Here is a 20,891-nt window from a genome sequence, read left to right on the forward strand (position 1 = left end):
ACATAACAATAATGTATACATCAGTAACAATGCACAATTAATTTATCGGTATATGTCTCCTTCTATGTAAGCTTGTGTTTGTTATGCTTATTGTTTAGATTCTAAACAGCCTCGTGAATATCTTGGTTGGTGTTGGTTTTCAGCGACCCATGTTTGTCACAAGAGGCGACTAACGGGACCGGGTGGTCAGGCTCACTGACATGACGATAATTTCGGTATACATTGTATTTCACCTTCAATGTGTGGTGCTATGCATGTAAAAACTGCATCTACCTGTACCTTTGTGCAGATACTTATATCATTCTAATTTATATAATTTGTAATTCCCGAAAATGGAAACCTCCTGCTTACATGCAGTTACATGTTGACCAACCTGCTGTGTACGTGTTAAGTGGTTCTGGTTGGCTAAATTTGGCTGAATTTGTTTTCAGATTTCTTCGGACAAGCACATGGATGATGTTTCTGGTATATGTTCTACTGCTTGTCTCATTGTCGGACTCATCACAAGGTAGGTTCTTACTACGCGGATTCATACAGTTTGCACATCGGTGCTTTGATTCATACCTCAGTTATCCGAAAACAATACACAGTCAATCCTAAAGTAAAAGACATAATTATCAAGGCATCATATTGTCCGTAGGTGAGGAGTGTATGTTGTTGTAACTATATCACAGGTGTACAATTAGGTGATTGTGGGGAAACGTTAAACAAGAGGCATGCTTAGATATTAGATACTCGCAGTCATTCTATTTGTTTCTACAGAAGATTGTCACTGTCTAAATGGATGCACGAATTTCCCTGGTTCTCCTTGCCCAGGAACAATGTGCCAACCAGACTGGTTTGGGAGTTACTGCCAAAAGCGTGAGTAAAAGTACAATATAAATATTTTCATTCAGAGAGCTGTAAGCAGATCTCTAGTTACCATAAAATGTGCAATTTTTGTATCATGAAATACTGTGGAATAATATGAGTTATTATTGATATACATGTATACAAATTATGGATGTAACAAAATAGTAATTCATAAGCACCTCATATTCAGGATATGGGTCGAATTTAATTTTCAGTCAGCCGAACCACCCAAATAGCACGCAATGACCTGTACCTAATTTACATAATTTGTAATCAGATATATATAGGTCGGATGGCCAACAATTTACCGAGCAAAGGTCACCTGCAAATTCCAAACATGTCCTAGAACTGGTTTAAAAACGAGAACTTCAGCAAATGTTGAAGTAGCCTTTTGCAAAGAAGGAAAACAATGTCAACAATGATATTATTTACTTGAATGATGTAAAAACGTACGTTTTGTCTTCGTTTTGATTTTGAGCTATACCTTTTAATACCTCTTTTGAAAATATATGTTTCTAAGTTGAATTGTTCAATGCGTTCGGCATTCTAAGTGCGAACTTTGTTGGATTGATAATGCTGCTGAGTACGACTGTGTTTAATATTTGATCTATTTCGTTAAAGGCAACATAGCACGTGAAATGTCGACATCGCAGAGCAGCGAATTGCAAGGATTCGGTGGTCCCTATCCATCTGACAAAGCTGTCGATGGGAATACTGACCAAACGTTGATCCATGGAAGTTGTACGCACACAGGCAACACGACGTCCACAGGAGAATGGTGGCGTGTTGACATTAATACCACATTGGAGATTAGACGGATGAGAATATATCTCCGTAGTGACCGTGAGTCTGACATATGTTTAAATAATATACATCCTGTTCATGGGGAAGGGGACATGCGGGTACCAATAGGAGTACCCACTCGTTGTGTCCTTTAGGCGTGGCAGGATCCTAAGCATCCATCCCTGAATATTACACAATTAGTTGCTTTCTTAGGAGATTTCATTGTTTGTTGTTGAACGCCCACTAAGCAATATTCAAGCTATATGACGCCAGTCTGTAAATAGTCTAGTGTCGACCAAACAATCAATTGATTGACAGCAAGAGCATCGATCTCCGCAATTCGGATCCGACGATATGCATCAAGCAAGTGATACATTTCTTATGTAACCCAAGGAATGTCTTAAAAATATATCACATCACACTATTACTCACATTGTTCTACAAATTGTGTTTGTTTTTCTAAATTCAACTTGTTCAGACGCCATAGTTCGAAATTCATAACATTTACAATTATCAACATCAAAAGGATAAATTCCAACATGCATGTACGCGCTACACATGCCACCAGGACCTATCGTGGTTACACATTATACCAAGACACATCTTGTATCATCACAAAATGTATGTTGTTCACATAACGTATGTAGTCACAGTCCAATCCATCGATTGACATAATGAGCATCGATCTACGCAATTGGCATGCAATGACATTCATAAAGCAAGTCAGCGCTTCTGACCCTCGATCCTGCTAGTTGCCGTTTACGACAGGCATTGGTTGCTGAACACCTATTTTAACCCGGATCTAACCCGGGTTTCTTAAGAGAAGTTAAGAAGGTGAACACAGTCTGACCACACAGTCTGTGTACATACATGTGATATATGGTGAATTCGTATTCTTATACAATTATCAACACGAGAAGGATAAATTCCAACATGTGTAATTTATATCAAAACATATACATGTACCACAGGGCCTTATCGGGGCTACACATTATACCTATACACATCTTGTATCATCACATTATGATTGTTGTTCACAGGGACTGACCGCAACGTGGGCCTTCAGGTGAACGTTAGTGACCAGCTGTGTTACAAATTGTCCGGACAACAGACTGTTTTAAATATAGACTGTGGCGAAGCTTTGAGTGGTTCATCTGTAAACATAAGTGTCAATGGACCCTACCTGACATTATGTGAGGTGCAGCTATTCCGTGAGTTATTTTACTTAATAGCAATACAAATTATTATTTTATGGCTTTAAATAAAAACATCGGAATATAAGCACGAACATAGGATATGATAACGAGAGCTGTCTTTAAATAATAACATTATAAGTAACAGATAGAGATTTAATGACAGTATTGTGTCGGCGTATAAAAGGACAGTTGCGAGACCAAAGAACGAGGCGAAGAAACCGTTCCATTTATCCCGATAAAGTTATGGCACAACTCCCCCATATATCTCAAAGCACAACCAAATACGTGGCTTCCATGACTAGCATATGGGCGTCTGTAGTGAACAGTTCGCCCAAAGGGCTCTTTTCACTTTCAACTATTGGTCCAAAAGTCCACGTCCAAAGCGTCTGTGTACATGTTGCCCAAACAGCACTGATGTATAAAGTGTATTAGTTAGAGTAAATAATCAGGATATACTTGTTCCACATGGGTCCCAAATTAACATGACCAAGCTCATGGATCAGATTCATAAGGTGTTCTCTGATTTGCATCTCATAGTGTGTGTACTTGTAGAATGCAGCGATGGATGGTTTGGAGGTGACTGTGACAAGCAGTGTCAGTGTCAGAATACAACTGAAGTATGTGACAAGGAGACTGGTAACTGTAGCAGTGGATGTGCTGCCGGAAAACATGGACCTGGGTGTCAGCAAGGTATGACAGAATGTGAAATTAGGAAATCGTCCATCTGGTAGATTTTCAAGTTGAGTATCAACGTAATTCTAAATTAATTTGTATTGAAGAAATATTGTCTGTACAGTCAGAGAGTTTTGTTTTTGTGACTTTTTAAAGTATAGTTACACACATTTAAGACAATAATTATTTAATGTCCTTGTATGTGTATTGTATATTGTAGAATGCAACAATGGTTGGTTTGGATCTGACTGTAACAAACAGTGTCAATGTCTAACTGGCTCTGAAGCGTGTAACAAGGAGACTGGCCACTGTAGCAGTGGATGTGTTGCTGGGAAACAAGGTCCAGGATGCCAGCAAGGTTTGACACAATGTGAAATTGGGAAATCGTCCATCTGGTAGATTTTCTCACTTAAAGTTTAGTATCGACGTAATTCTAAATTAATTTGTTTTGAACACACATTGTTTGTACAGTGAAACGTTTTGTGATTGGGATTTTTAAAATGACTTTAGTGATACACAGCTGAGAAAATATAATGTCCTTGTATGTGTCTTGTGTATTGTAGAATGCAACGATGGTTGGTTTGGATCTGACTGTAACAAACCTTGTCAATGTCTAACTGCCTCTGAAGCGTGTAACAAGGAGACTGGCCACTGTAGTAGTGGGTGTGCTGCTGGGAAACAAGGTCCAGGATGCCAGCAAGGTTTGAAAAAAATCGATTTATTACCAGTTGTCTATCTGTAACAGTCTGATGAAAAGAAATCCATTCACAAGCAGTGGCAACTGATGCCATAATGGAGAACTCTACACTAGGTAATCGTTAAATACATTAATTTCGCATTTAATGGCTTATGTAAATATAGTCATAAATTAAAGTTTTCCTTCATTGTGGCCAACATCTTTATGGGGTCGACTGTTCCTTCACATGTGGTCAGTGTAGCGGGACGTCGGACTGTAAGAAGGATGATGGAACCTGCACACAAGGATGTCAACAGGGGTACCTCTTCCCTTTGTGTAGAAGTGAGACATTTACTTTAAACTGCGTTCAAATATGCCTAGTACTACAAGTAATGTCATCAGAAACAAATTGAATCTTTATTCGGGATAGCTTGGGACAAGTGACATTGATCTCGTTTCAGATTGTAGTAGACATGTATTCAAAAGTAAATGTATCAGACTGGATAGACATGGTGATTATTTATTTCTTGGACTTTCTGGAAATGGATGCCACAGATTTTGCGAACACTCGAAGATCGCACAGCTATGATAATTGGAACCCGGGACTATGTCATCACTTAATATGGATCCATGTGTCCAATATATCCTCAGTGTCCAAATGACGGTTCTTATAACATGGTTAATTGGTATATGTAATATTGACATTTCGAAATTTGACACATCAGTGAGAAAAATTACGTCCGATGCTATTCGCTATTTCGACTTGTACCATATACACCCTGTTTTTTTCAGGTGAATAATTGACTTGCTTATGCATGTTGTTGTTTTACGGGTGCCACCGGTGGGGCAGGATATGTTCACCTTTTCACGAACACCTGTTATCATCACTATTTCTCAGTGATTCATAAATACATGCGCATATCATCGTACATGATTATGGAAAAGGCATCATCTCTCTTATTTAAACTCTTTTCCTTTATGTAAGAATGTTCTCAGAAGTGTTCCAAAATGAGGAGTACTGTTTATGAAATGTCTATGCCAGTATAAAACAATACTCAGTTTTATAAAAGTCAAGCCCAGACAATATTCAGTGTCGATTATCTGCATACAAAGATTTCACTGCCAAATATGAGAGTTCTATGAATAGCATATGCGTTTACTTACTGAAGAACTGGGGCAAAGGGCACGTCTCACTTTCAACTACTGGTCCACAAGTCCACATAGTATAGCCTATTAGCGTCTATCCTGAAGATTTCGGGCAAAAGGCACTTCTCTCTTTCAACTATTAGCCCACGAGGACACCGCCATGGCGACTGTAAATATCTCCATGTACATGCAGCCCGAAAAGTGTATCAGTTGGAGTATATAATCGGAATATTATTGTACTACATGGACCCAAACATTTATTGGATCAGGTCCATTATCTGTGCTCTGATTTGCACGTCATATTATGTTTATTGTAGAATGCAGCGATGGATGGTTTGGCTCTGACTGTGACAAGCAGTGCCAGTGTCAGGATACAACTGAAGTATGTGACAAGGAGACTGGCAACTGTAGAAGTGGTTGTACTGCCGGGAAACAAGAGCCGGGTTGTCAGCTAGGTATGAAAAGTGTTGTGTTTTCATGCAATACCAATTGTTTAAGTGTAACCATCTGATGATAAGACTTTACGTGAGGTATATTTTACATGAAGTCATAAACTAAGTAATTGTTCAAAAGATAATTTGGTAATTTTTTATGTGAACGTAGTTATTATAGTTATTATCTATTCAGGATTTCCTTCTAAAACACAGAATAAAACATCAAGAAGCGTTCATATCTCCCTATCCGTACAGATTGTGGCCAACATCTTTATGGGGTCAACTGTTCCTTCACGTGTGGTCAGTGTAGCGGGTCGTCAGACTGTAAGAAGGATGATGGACACTGCTCACAAGGATGTCAACAGGGGTACCTCTTCCCTTTGTGTAAAAGTGAGGAGTTATTTTATACATAGTCTGTATTTAGATGAAATTTGTTATGATTGTGGAAATGAATGTTGTCGCTTCTATTAACAACGTTTGAAATGCCCGGTGTCTTATGTCACGCTGTGGGTTAAATAAGATGTGTAACACTTAGCTAGTGTCATACTTACTATAACTTTAGAAGATCCGTCAGTGTTGTATTTTAATAAATATCTATCTCTATTGATAGGGCTCATGTAAAACACTATGGTGATGATCTCTAAGGCTATGACATTTCGACATTTCATTTCAACAGCTGTTACGCATGGGTAAGTGTATTTGGTAACTGCTAAACGCTGTATAGAAATATTTGACATTCTGTTTAAACTCGAATTGCATAGATCTCAATGGGAAATGGTGTCATTAAAGTGGAAGATCATATCAGCATAAACTTTCCTTTCTATTTTCAAATTCCAAATCGAACTGCATGGCGATGTGTTTTCACCCTATTTCAACCTTTTTTGTATCACTGGAATGGAGGTGATGTCATTTGAACGGAATTACGTATATTTTCGAAAGTAGTGACAATAGGTTTCCTCAAAGTTATCTTCTTTGTCGAAATGAAATCATGTGCGAAACGTAGCAGGTTTAAACAGCGTGATCGAGGAGGATGTTAATAAACTTCGGACACATTTTTTACCCCTGATTGTATGGATGCATGTGTGTACAAGAGGTCCGGAAAATATTTCTTGACATATGATGAATTAGAAATGTAATGCTTGGTTTCACACAGTCTCTCTCTTTACATATGATTGTTCTGAAATTGTAGTTCTGTAAACGTCACAACACATTGTGTGTATGCCATATATTTATTTCTTAGTTAAAACATTACGTAGATGTTTTATTGTTACCTTAGTCTTAACATTATGATTGTTCTGAATTCATATTACTGTAAATGATCCAATCAGTGTACGTATGTCATTTGTTTATTTCGTTGTTGAGAAAATGTGAAATCGAAGCTATTTTAATGAAAATGTCCTGAACACTGTTGAGATGATGTTTTTACTGAAAAAATCGTATAAGATGTTCAAGTAGCTTTCAAAATATTTCAAGAAGGCAATGGAAATCTAAATCAGCCAAGCAACTGCGAGAGTTGAAGTTAATACCCTCGCAGTTCCTAGAGAGTGACTGCACATTGATCTGTACATCTCTATTCGTGGATCAGTCCATACTTCATTCCACCTTTTATATATGTGACTTGTAAAAAAACAATCTCACCATGAAAGATTTTAATCTGTCATTCAACTTATAATCCAATTTCAAATTGCACAAACATTGTCTTATGATACGTATCTTGTTGATAAAATATGTTGCATTTTGTCATTAAAGCTGTTTAAAAAATAAACACATCATGCGATGTGGTAATTTCATCCTTTCAAGGCAAGGCTTTAAGATAATCTTCGTCCATTCAGTGTGTGCAGTTCACTTCTATGGACCGCCCTGCCAAGGATGTGGACAATGTAAGGACAATTCCCTATGTTCTGTGCTTAATGGGACATGTTTGACTGGCTGTAAACCTGGATATGAACCTCCACTGTGTAGCACAGGTAACATATTTTAGTTCATCTGGATTCAATATATTTAAAAGTAGTGATTAAATCACAAATGGGAATAAATACAATATTTTGGCATCACAATGTCAGTTCCAATTGTACTTATTGCTAAACAGCATGTCCGGCTGGTTCCTACGGGTCGCTATGCAGGGACTGTGGACACTGTCAGGACAACAACAACTGCTCCAGGCAAGATGGGACATGTTCTACTGGGTGTGAGGCTGGATATCAACGCCCGCTGTGCCATGAGAGTATGTAACAACATAGACACATTCTATCCCGACTTTGTGGAGAACTTGAATTTACTTGCTTTACATATATGTTGGTTATTGTAGTGTCTGCAGTACGATCTTTCGCACGTAATCGAATGTATGCCTGTGATATCATCTTATGAAACGTCTCAGAATACAACTTATCGTTCATTAACACAGATAACATATCTTATTTCATCTGGAGTCAATATAGTAAAAAGTAGTGATTAGGTCATACATGGAAATAAATATAATATATTGGCATCACAATGTCAGTTCCAATTTGTACCTACTGATACACCGCATTATGGTTTGCTGTAGGTTTGTGATAAACGTTAAACATAATAAGGGAAGATCCCTCCTACATAGTAATAATTATTCTCCTTTCTACATTTTATATGGTTATTCTATTCCATTTTAAAAGAGTGTCCAGACACATTGTATGGAGTGAACTGTTCGTTAAGTTGTGGCCAGTGTCGTACGTCAACAACTTGTCACCATGTGAATGGAAGTTGCCTTGAAGGGTGCAGCGATGGTTTCAAAGAACCTTTGTGTAAAGGTAATAATATAGCAACATTATCTCAAATAAATGACAAATGTGTAAATTACGTTTCTTATCATGTTGCACAGACACTCAAATGGAAAATAAGAAGTACATGTTTGGAGCTTAAATAAAGAAAAACTCGATCATCCATCAATCTATCCTACTCAGCAGCACTGACCTTCATCCTGAAGCCTTGCTTGATGGTCATTTTACCGGATGGCCCACCGATGGGTTATGAAACGCTATATATAGAGCTTCATAAGCACATGCTAAGAAATAGAGGGAATCGTACAATGGACAGCGATTTCTCATGATTATTGCAAAAGTATTGTCACTTATATTTGGGTAATGACACAATTCCTTGAGTGCAAAAAAATACTTTCTAGCAGCACCATATATACGTTTCTATTGTGTTAACAACTGTCAAAGACCAGATACGTTTCACAAAAAAGCCACGATAGTGTAACAAACAAATCTAAAGCGTCAGTGGAAAAGAATAACCAGTCTTTATTGTCCGCCGAAACGGATTTCATTTGGCGTCAATGGCAAAATAGTTGTGAAAATTATACGAATGGACCAGTGAAACTCAGTGTGTTTACAGGGATATTGCTCAATGCCGATAGTAATAGACTAAATACCCGAGATCCTGCTTAATACCAATATTCATGCAGATTATCTTAATCACACTTTAGTAGATATGGAATTAATTCCACACAAAATTTTATATCATTTGAATTAAAAATAACTGCCTGCTGACTGACATTGAATGTGACCAGCGTCATTAAATCTCTCAGAACATCTGGTTTCAGAAAGTGTGTCCCTCACAATATCCAAACCTTTAGAATGTGCGGCATTAAGCCTCTCACAACATCTACTTTCAGAATGTAGGTCATTAAGCCTTTGTCAATATCTGCTTTCAGAATGTGCGTCATTAAACCTGTCACAATATCTGATTTCAGAATGTGCGTCATTAAACATCTAACAACACCTACTTTCAGAATTTGCATCATTACGCCTCCCACAACTGCTTTCAGAATGTGCATCATTAAGCTTCTTACAACAACTACTTTCAGAATGTAGGCCAGTAAACCTTTCACAATATGTTCTTTCAGAATGTGCATCATAAAGCCACTCACAACATCTGCTTTCAGAATGTGCGTCATTTAGCCTCTCACATCATATAATTTCAGAATGTGCGTCATTACGCCTCTAACAGCATCTGCTTTAAGCATGTGCGTCATTAAGCCTATCATAATATCTGCTTTCAGAATGTGCGTCATTAAACCTGACGCAACATCTGCTTTCAGAATATGCGTCATTAAGCCTCTCACATCATATACTTTCAGAATGTGCGTTATTAAACCTCTCACAATAGCTGCTTTCAGAATGTGCGTCATTAAGCCTCTCACAATATCTGCTTTCAGAATGTGCGTCATTACGCCTCTCACATCATATACTTTCAGAATGTGCTGATGGTTATCATGATACCAACTGTACTGCTTGTGGTCAATGCAAGGGAGGCAACTGCAACTCACAAGATGGAGAGTGCCTTGATGGATGTCAGCCTGGCTATGAAGCTCCATTATGTCAACAAGGTTAGCCATTGCCAATAGTTAAACAATTGAGGGGAAGGGGGGGGGGGGGGGGGAGCATTTTCCAAAAATGCTCCGTTACACATGTACACTCTCTAAGAAGGGTTACGACCAAATCGTGCAGGTATTGTATAAAAATTGACTTCAAATATTTTAAGAATACCTTGCACAATCAATAAGCAATTTATACATACATAATTGTACCAGCGTCAGCCAGTAAACAAACAGGAATACTGAATGATAGTATGAAGTAAAACTGATTCCCTAACAGTTTCATAAAAAATCAGCCTTCACATTTTCATGGATATAGAGTGTGTCAACAACACCTATGGAGAAAACTGCCAATATCCCTGTGGCAATTGTCTTAATGGGACGTGTCAGCCCTCCAATGGCTCATGCATACTTGGTTGCGAGGAAGGCTACAAGGGTGATTCCTGCAAACGTGAGTAGATCAACAGCTTTAGGTATTTAACAATTTTCCACTCCTTAATGCTAGACGTTAATAAAGACATTTGATATTATTTATTTGTGACCGAAATTGTTTTGGAATATCAATACATCTTTGATTAGTGCCAATATCTTTCATAGTCTACCCCGAAATGAAATCGATATATTAAACTTAATCGCGCGTAACACCTTAATAACTCACTTATGAACCAAAGCATGAAACTGTTTTTGACTTTTTAATATTATAGTGTCTACAAGCTCTCAAAGGGGCGACGGTTCCATGGCCAGTTCTACCGTTTGGGCAATAAGTGGGGCGGCAGTAGCTGTACTAGTGGCAGTGATCCTTGTAGTCCTGTTGGTCGTCATCAAGAGGTATGTGTCATACATATAATGTCTTTCTTATAATATCGTTTTTTAACATCTTATATTCATGAAAGATGAGTCTCTTACCTTGTTGTTGAATCCACAACAGAGTAGGTCCCTAGTACCTGATGCAGTATACAATGCGGATCGGGTAGTCAGACACAATGACCTTGATGGCATGGATCCGAACATCTTGCCTTCAGTCACCCGTTTGCCAGACTCATTGTTTTACAGATCGTGACGTATAGCCGGAATATTGCTCACTTTAACGTAAAACAATATTCAGCCACACAAACACTGAAGCATAGATGAAAGGTTTTACTTGAATATACACAACGGAACACACTATGACAAAATAAACATTATGAAAGTTGTTTGGCATTGCACATTGTACCACACTTCTAAAGACGTGTATGCAATGAGTATTAGTTCTACGGAAACTACCATTAATTGTACTAACATGTACATACACATTAAAACAGAGGATGGTTTATGTTCCAGAAGACGTAATATGAAGTCTCAACAAGAGGAAAATACAATTTCTCTAGGTAAAGTAAAAGGTGTGTCCTAACATGTTAGTACTACGGTTATGAACTATTATTCTCGTTTTAGAATTTTCCCTTTTTTTTAGCAAATCAGGAACCACAATTTGCTCGCACTGATGATCATGCTATGCTTTATCTCTGTCTATATCAGGAGTACCTAACACCGAATGTGATAGAAATAATTACGATTTAAGAGTGACAACGTCGTGTCGCGTGTGTTTCAATACAACCATGACACATAGGGTATAAGTACACGTACATAGTCAATTCATCAGACACCCTATTTAGTAGCATATTTTTTTAAGGGCATTTACTTGAAACAAAAGAACAAGATGTTGCAGTAATATCTGATTGCTCTTGTTTAAGATGAGAAGGACGCCCCTGCTGCAGGTAAACCTGCGCCACCTGATAAGCCTGCTAAGAAACCAAAACCTCCTGCAGACAACGTGTACGAAAACTCGGAGCCATACTACAACGTCGTCCCAGCTCCTGTGTCCCTTGACAGACTCAAGCAGTACGTCAGGGACAGAGTGACGGGCGTGGGATTCGAACACGAGTACAAGGTAGGACGTGGTTAAATTGATAAATACAAAAGTAATCTAAAATTAAGACATACCTCTTTAAAAGCACATTTTCATTCGTTTCGCAAAAACGTGGCGTTATCATGGCGTTATCATGGCGTTATTCGGGCGTGTGGTATCTATAATATTGGTGCTTCGTTTGTTTCCATGTTGACTTCATGCAACAGAGGAAACAAAAGTATGTGTATCCCTAACTGTTTGGCCAATCGAAATCGTGCTCTATGGGTAAACCTCCATGCTTTGTGTATGACGCAGTCCATACGCAATAAATATGAAATACAGTGATGCAATTCTTTCGAGAGACTAAAATTGCTCCCCCTTCTATTCCCATCCCACTTGCTAAACGATCTAGTTCTTAAACGGGTTTTATTACTTGTAATTACGCAGCACTTAATCTCTTCGTTTGTACAAAGACGTAATTTAAAATTAATATATTGGTTTTACTAGTTTACTAGAAACAAAATCAGTAAATGCACTGCCGTGTCACTGGATTATCTGGTCCATCGATCACTCGATTGTCTGGTTTGTTTACAGCAAGAGTATTGCTATGCGGCGTCAGCTAATAAATACTTACTTTTGTGAGAATGGCTGGTGCTACCGGTAGGGCTGGACATGCCTACCCTTTTCGCGAACACCTGATTTTCAGTTGTCCATTCACAAAGGTTCCACAGCTATTTCGCCATGTATTCCAAATGGAATCTGTTTCGGCAGATAATTAAGCCTGGTTATTTTCTTTGCATTGGCGTTTTATATTTATAGCTACTACGTTACGGAATACACGGAGCTCATGTCGAAGGGAGAAAACCTGAAAATAAAAAGAGGAACCGTTTCTTGGAACTATTTCCATGTGAGTTTTAGAAAAATAATAGTGTATATATAACAGCCTATTATTGGCGTACATGTACGTTTTTGGGTATTGCTTTCTAATGACGTGTAATTGTGTGTGCTGGTTAATAAAAAACAAAACTTAAATAGGATTCGAACCCCATTTGAAATAATAATGGCTCGCTCCATTTCATACATTCAGTCTTTGGGTCCATATGAATTGTTCACACATCACATGCTCACTTTCACACTGAAATCTGAATCATACAATTATCAAATTATCGCCTTAGCATGCTGAACATTGTAGTCCTGTTAATAATGATTGCAGAACATTCCTTTTCCAGATCAGTATTTTTTTTTTATTTTCACTATATATGACCTACTACATAGGTGAATGTCACAGTCATGTGTAAATGAAAGTTTCAGGATATCAGTTAATACGTTTGATGTGATATATAAATGATTGGAAGAAGATATATACTGACTAATATTCATATTTGTCTCATGCAGTGTTAAGGAAGCCTTATTTTGAACGTGTTAACTTTGCTCTATAATATAAATTTATAATTCAATTTTCGTAATGGTGTGAATTCTAAATAGTGTCTCCATTAAGTGTTTCCTCTGAAATGAAAACATATCCTTATTTCTCTTTTGAACAGATGACGATAGTCGCGTTGTTCTGATGCCAGATGGTGATGCTACATGGGACTATATCCACGCCAGCTACATAACTGTAAGCCACACTTAATCAAATGGTTAGCTATTCTCGTATGTATATTATTCCAAACTGCCCCTTTGCAAATAAATGAATGAAAAGTAATTTCGTATAATGTGTTCGTCATCTGTCACTGCACAATACGTTTGTTACATTTCAGGGCTTCTCCGAATCCAGTGTGTTCATTGCTGCACAAGGTAAATGTCTTGAACGTTATTATTGAACATTTATAGACCACTATTACTGTATCATTTCCTTCATTGCAATCCTACAAAGTGCATCTGTGAACGGTTCTATTTACAAACATGATTTTGGATGACCTCCTTTATTTGTTTGTTTATTTGTTTGTTGTTAAACGCCACACTCAACAATATTCCAGCTATATGACAGCGGTCTTTAAATGATCGAATCTGGATCATATAATCCAATGATTGATATCATGAGCACCGATCCGCACAATTGGGATCCCTACCCGATCCCGTTAATCACTTATTACGCCAAGCATGGGTTGCTGGAGACCTGCTCTAACCCGAATCTCCACCCGTCGGCCTCTTCTGACTCGGAATTCACACTACCAATGCCAGAGTCATACCTCTCTTCAATAATCATGCACACATACTATTTCAAAAATGGTCATGTCATGGTTATTATATTCCAGGACCAAACCCTGTAACTGTGAACGATTTCTGGAGGATGCTGTGGCAGGAAAACGTATCGATAATCATCATGCTAACTAGAGTCATGGAACTAAACAGGGTAAGCTGAACTAAAGAGTAAAGAGTTTACTTGAACACAATCATCTTGTAATAATCTTTGGTAACAAACGTCTTTATGTCTTTGCCTTCCCTCGAGCAACCTTGATATAACTGATAGGGGTTTTTTTAAATTAGAATCAGAGGTGCATTATTGACCTTTTCAGATATTAATTATATTACCTACATATTAAGTGTTAAAACATTACATTTTGCAGTTAGTCTAAGTCAAGGATGCACATAACCATCCACTTTTTTTACAGAAAAAGTGTGAACAATACTGGCCTGACGAGAACGAACAGAAGATGTGTGGTCGCATTGTCATCAAGCCACTGTTGGCCACAGTCAGGGCGGACTTTACCATCAGAAGATACAGTGTTCACCATTCTACGAAAGTAGGTCTTTTGGTCCTGCGCGATACTGAAGCACATGTTGCACATAGGTTGCACATCTCCTGGGGCATGTTACTTTGTTCGAAATATTCCTCTGTTTACCTATCTGTGAATGGGTACCCGGTAGAATGAAACGGTAATGTGACAGTCACTGTTATCCATCTAGGATATTTCTTGTGGCTATTAAAAAGGGATTTGTCGCTTTCATCATTACCATTATTTGTACTTCAAAATAGTTAATTTAAGGAAATCGGAGTTGTGCAATATGTTGTTATCAGAATTGACACTTCCTCTGTTCCATATGAGTGAGTGAATGAGTGAGTATGGTTTTATGCCGCTTTTAGCAATACTCCAGCAATATCACGCCGAGGTACACCAGTAATGGGCTTCACACATTGTACCCATGTCGGGAATCGAACCCGGGCCTTTGGCATGACGAGCGAACGCTTTAACCACTAGGCTACCCGACCGCCCCCATCCCATATGAGACCTGTAGATCTGTTTCATTTGAGATGCTATTTCTAGCCCTCTGACAAGAGGACAGTGACCCAGCTTCACTTCACGTCCTGGCCTGACCACGATGTTCCTTCTGCGCCTGCTCTGGTCGGGTTCTGGAAGCAGTACAGGAGTTTGACGTCATCAGAGGAGGACATTACCGGACCTGTTGTAGTTCACTGCAGGTATGTTGCCTGTGACTTTTCCAAGATATGATTGTGCTTTCAAATAGAAACAAAATATCTCGAGCCATTCAACTCGTCATCTGAAAACCTGCACAGCGATACCCGTGTCCAGAGGATGTCTAAAGACCCCTTATACCTTCATATGTATCCAGCATACCCAGTGATATCCAGTCGGATACACTGATCCTTTCACTTTTACATATTCTTTTTACCTATATCATGTAATCCTCATTTTAAAGATTTACCCTTATTTTGACAGCAAAACTGCAGGATTCATATCAAACCATGCTTAATATAAGATGGGATGTGTGTAGGCATTTTCATCTATTCTACAATATACTGTGCCTCAGTTTCCTGTACTATAATAATATCGAATTACCGCATTATTGCCATGTAAACTTGGGAAGCGTATCTGCAAGAACATAATGAGAAATGAAGAATAGGTTCATACCGTTTCTCTAATATGTGATCCCTTGATGACTGAAGTTTCTGTATCTCCTTATCATCACTGTATTTGTGATCTCCGAGTACTTCACCTTTGTATATAATTGCCTGGTAATTTAGTACTTGCTGTTGTTTTCTTTTTGTGACCTACTGTGTATCTGATCTCCAAATGACTCACCTGCATATCTAGCTTGCTGGCACCTTATTTTTTTATGTCTTCAGTGCTGGCGTTGGACGTACGGGGACGTTCATTGCGCTCGACAACCTCTTTGACGAAGCCGAGTCTCTGAACAAAGTAAACGTGTTCTCGTGTGTGTCCAAGATGAGAGAGGCTAGGATGAACATGGTGCAGACTGTGGTAAGTCCAAACTGTGAAGAAGCTAAACATTATTGTTTGGTAGCATTATGACAATTATGTTTTTTTTAATTATATATGATAACCACAAGAGACTACATTCTAATGACGACATTTTTTATAAACACTTTATGCATGTTTCCAGGAGCAGTACTGCTTTGTCCATGATGTTCTCCTTGAAGCTCTTGGTAGCAGGGGGACTTTTTATACCTCTGCTGAATTTGAGAAAACAATTGGAAGTGGTTTGACATATACCAGACACGAAGAGGCGGAGATGAGCAGGCAGTTTCAGGTACAACTAATGGACCACGACATAGCTGCACAGAAATAATGCTTCGTTATTGTGTTGTTGGAAGATGTTCACTGGTCACGGTTCTGTGATGTTGCCTGTTTATTGCTAAAAGTGGTGTAAAATATACTCTCTCACTAACGGTGTTGACTGGACCAGTAACATTTGCGTATATAATCTAACCAACTTTAATTTGTAATGACGGAAATGACAAGGATTTAAGCTTTCATTTATTTATGTAACGTTTCGGTACAGATGCTAGTATTAACCACGTGGGTAGGACATGGTTATATACCTAAGGTTACATATACACAGAGACTAACAACATCATGTTACAACAGTGATGAACACACCATACCTTACATTGCTTGTTTACGCAGTCACTCAAAGCGATGCAGCAGGACTTAGATGATGATGCAGTGTCTGCAGCTAAACTCCCGGAGAACAGAAGCAAAAACAGGAATCAAGACATTGTACCAGGTGAAGTTAATATCAAAATACTTCTACGTGTTGACATTTTATGAGTCAAGGAGTCGATGTTAACATTTTGTCCCTTCTGCAATCTGTTCGAAGGGTCAAGTGAGTGAGTGAGTGAGTATGGTTTGACGCCACATGTCGGGAATCGAACGCGGGTCTTCGGCGTGACGACCGCACGCTTTTACCACTAGGCTACCTGACCGCCCCCCGAAGGGTCAGAGTCCTGTCATAAGGACGAATTGGAACTTGTGTCGGTCAGCGGGCATTCCATCCACCTACATTCACATTAAGATATTTCTAGGAACAATTAGTGACTGCGTCAGATGAATATAAAATTATTACACTTTAGGTTAGACTAACTCCATCCAAGGAGCAGGATTAAACTAAGACGTCTCCATATTATCGAGAGAGCCATGACTATTTATGTTCGTTCTTGCGTCGCTATCTATGTTTAGATAGGCTGGTATATACTACCAAACTATCGGTGTTTAGTATAGGGAACACCTAAGATGGCTAACCGTATCTTCTTTATGAAATAACAAATGTCATTATTCTTTCAGCGAACAATGTTCGACCCTATCTTTCCACTCCCGTGCCAGGCCTAAATGACTACATCAACGCTGTAGTGCTTCCAGTAAGTTGACTGCTGTCTTCTTTGCATCAGTAGAAATCAAGATATATCACATGGTAATAGTTTTCATATGCAGTGATCTGTTTCAGTATTCATATTAATATTAAAACCCTTTGCCACTGTTTGTTCCATGCATGATAACGATGATAATTGTTTGATTTGTTTTGACTCCAGTCTGCCACACGTGCCCAAGGTATAATAGCAACCCAGACACCAGTGACACCGACTGTTGTTGACTTTTGGAGACTGGTGTATGATCACGACTGTTTCACCATTGTCTGTCTCGAAGACGATAAGGTTGGTATCGCACACAAGGATTTACTCTGCTTTTGTAAACATAGTGTTCAGTTGTGACATCAAACATGGGCATCAACTCGTCACACTACACTGCAGAAGAAGAAGTAGTCAACAGACACTGCTGCAAATAGCATGAGAGCCTAACAACACCCTTGCAGAAAGCCTAATAAAATGCACGGTCAATACTTTGTGAACACTTCAGATCATTTTTGATTAATGTACTATCCAAAGCTCCCTGGTTTTTTTCCTTATTCAGAATATGTTTATTTGAAGTAAACAAACATAGCCTATACTATTTTGCAGTTCTTTCAAACTTCAAATATGGGGATTGTAATGCTATCAACACACAATATAAGTTGTCATTGATGAATTAAATAAATACTGTGGTTTCTTGAAACATCTTCAGTTTTGATATGTGTGTAGGTTTTCTTTGGTGACGAAATTGCAGGTGATCATTGGGAACTACATATATGTCTTATTTGAGTTAAGAACAATCTCAAATGCGTTTATTTTCGCATTTATCTCATGGTTAACCTTTCAGAGACTGTATCCCATGGTGGATCAAGTGTTGGAGATGGGACCTTTCCGAGTCACACATAGCACAGAGCACACTACAAGAGACATCTTTTCCATCGTTCAAATAACAGTAACACTGAATGAAGAGGTGCGACCTCATCCACCAGTCGTCAAATCATATTGTGCCATATGAAAGCACATAATATTTAAGATGATATGATTACATCATTTCAGTTCACATCATTTTGGTTTCAGGAAGTCTGTGAATGAATGTAGTCAACAATTTTCTAGCAATGTCACGGTGTACTGTAGATAATCGAGTCTGTCTCAGACATTTAAACCAGATTGGGTAGCCAAGCTCTATGAATTTGATGATTGGTGTCACTTATAGCGGGCGTGGTGTGTTGGTCCAATCTCATTCAATCAGATCTTAGCTTTTGCTTCTGCTGAAGTAAAGGGTCACATCAGACCAACCCTTCGCGAATTTTGACCGACCAATGGAATGACTGACAAGAGACGACATTAGCCAATCTGAAAGGCAGCTTTCTCATGCTTTGCGGCTTTAGTTTCAAACTGGCGGCTATGTTTTGAAACTTGTTTTGACAAATTCTCGATTTAAAATTTGAAAACGCAACAAACGAACATTCTAGAATGGCAAGTAGATGACCTAGATTGTCTAGATTCAGTAGCAAAACCTGTGATTGTCTTTTGGAATACAATGTGTTAAATCTTTGAAGCATGCGTGATCAGAAATCGGATTCCAACTGTCTTTTTCATGATCTGGTAGGCGACGCTCTGATTGGTCGGATAAAAGGTCTTCCTGACGTGACCCTTAATGAGATGTCCTCATATCTTTGTTTAGCGGAAGCGAGATCTAAGATCTATCTGATTATAATGAAATTGGATCAACACACCAAACCCAATAAAAAATGACACAAAGCTGCAGATTTGTAGAGCATGACTACCCAATCTCCATTAAAGTTGTTTGTTTGTACTAAAGTAGGTGTCTGGGATAGGGGTGTATACATGTACTACAATCTATCACTTTACATCGTGCACATTATATCACACTTTTGATCAGACATAAAGACTGATGCCACGAGAATGCTACTTACAACAATATCAAGTTCACTGTAATGTGTATGGTTTCCAGATCAATTCAAGTCGCCTGATCACAGTGTACAAGTTGAAATCCCGCATCCCTGGGAGCACGGAAGCTATGCTGGAGTTCGTGAATGAGATCGACACTAAGGGTACTTCCGAAGAACACAAGATACTTGTGCATTGTCCGTGAGTACAGATTCTGTTCTAAAGAACATGAATATACCACAGCATTTGTAAGGATAGTTCAAGACAAAATAACGACAATCTTTGTTCCATCCTATCCCCTTGGTCTCGCTACAGTGACGGTGCCCGACTCAGTGGAGTGTTCTGCAGCGTCCTCAACATCATCAGCAGACTCAGACTGGACAAAGAAGTGGATATCTACCTGACCATCCGGGAACTTCAGTGTATCAGACCCCAGTTCATCCAGTCGTATGTGAGTGCTTAATACTGCTTCACCGTTGTGCTATATCCAACACCCATTGTGACCTCCCAGAAACAGAACGTTGTTGTCGCTGTTATACTGATTTACTTATGAAAACTATTGTTGTTTTGCGTTAAAAACACGTATGATTACGAAAAATCCTTTCATATATTTCGTCAGTGAAACACAGGATCAATTTGATTTGAACTACAGGGTGTGACTGCAGTACCCTATTCTTGCCTGTAGTCATATTTACAGCCCGTATATTCAAACTGCAGTGAACAAATCTATAAGTATGCATATGAAACGCATAACATGAGCTCGTTGCTAATTATAGCATTATTATATTTCAGAGCTCTTATTTCATTCCCCAAAATTGGCATAGGATAGGATAGCGTCGGTGTTGAGCGCCCTATTAAATTAATTAAAGTACATATATACGTTATCTGTTCAGTTCACCATCACTCGTTGATCCGCAGACGCCAACATGTATTATCTCTCGTTGTTATATTCTGTTGTTTTAGGATCAGTACAAGTTCTGTTACGACATGGTGAAGGAATACCACAGAGCTTCCAGTATCTACGCAAACATGTAACACGGATGGGTCGACATGGATCTTAACCTTATTGTTGGGAGACTTTTTATGTCTCAGGTGCTATTTAGTCAGTTCTTTATCTCAGTATATTTATATTATTGACATGATTACAGTAATGCATGTGTTCTCAGCTGTGCAACTGTTAAAATATACATTTTCATCATGCATCTGCAGACAGACACGGATGTATTTCAGATGGGTGTAGTATTTCCTGATCACTCAATTACGGTGAAGGGGATCAATGTTATTTAAGGCCGCTTAGCAATATTCATGATATATCACTAGGCCCTGTACATGATTGAATCTGAACCACACAAACCATTAACAATAGACACAAGC

At 38.6% G+C, this 20,891-nt stretch overlaps 1 protein-coding gene across 1 annotated transcript; it reads left to right on the forward strand.

Moving 5' to 3' along the window:
* Nucleotides 1–431: 431 nt before the first annotated feature.
* LOC139461071 (receptor-type tyrosine-protein phosphatase alpha-like) lies at nucleotides 432–20,608 on the forward strand. Its single transcript, XM_071242587.1, has 31 exons — nucleotides 432–508; nucleotides 763–861; nucleotides 1,474–1,695; nucleotides 2,676–2,846; nucleotides 3,384–3,521; nucleotides 3,724–3,861; nucleotides 4,067–4,204; nucleotides 6,015–6,149; nucleotides 7,592–7,726; nucleotides 7,849–7,983; nucleotides 8,408–8,542; nucleotides 9,991–10,122; nucleotides 10,430–10,561; nucleotides 10,815–10,938; nucleotides 11,431–11,489; nucleotides 11,841–12,037; nucleotides 12,815–12,902; nucleotides 13,540–13,613; nucleotides 13,756–13,792; nucleotides 14,254–14,351; nucleotides 14,611–14,742; nucleotides 15,265–15,419; nucleotides 16,086–16,221; nucleotides 16,364–16,510; nucleotides 16,888–16,987; nucleotides 17,545–17,618; nucleotides 17,790–17,911; nucleotides 18,441–18,576; nucleotides 19,582–19,718; nucleotides 19,833–19,968; nucleotides 20,481–20,608. The coding sequence occupies exons 1-31, from the start codon at nucleotides 454–456 to the stop codon at nucleotides 20,550–20,552; spliced, it is 3,789 nt and encodes a 1,262-aa protein (XP_071098688.1). The 5' UTR covers nucleotides 432–453; the 3' UTR covers nucleotides 20,553–20,608.
* Nucleotides 20,609–20,891: the final 283 nt, after the last annotated feature.

The sequence above is a fragment of the Haliotis cracherodii genome, unplaced genomic scaffold, assembly GCF_022045235.1.
Source record: "Haliotis cracherodii isolate W230 unplaced genomic scaffold, xgHalCrac1.p SCAF_14, whole genome shotgun sequence".
Classification (NCBI taxonomy): domain Eukaryota; kingdom Metazoa; phylum Mollusca; class Gastropoda; order Lepetellida; family Haliotidae; genus Haliotis; species Haliotis cracherodii.

Coding starts and splice junctions, on each gene's coding strand:
- LOC139461071 (XM_071242587.1), top strand. CDS start 454: ATGATGTTTCTGGTATATGTTCTACTGCTTGTCTCATTGTCGGACTCA. Junction 3,862..4,066: donor AGGTCCAGGATGCCAGCAAG/GTTTGACACAAT, acceptor TGTGTATTGTAG/AATGCAACGATGGTTGGTTT. Junction 13,614..13,755: donor TCCACGCCAGCTACATAACT/GTAAGCCACACT, acceptor GTTACATTTCAG/GGCTTCTCCGAATCCAGTGT.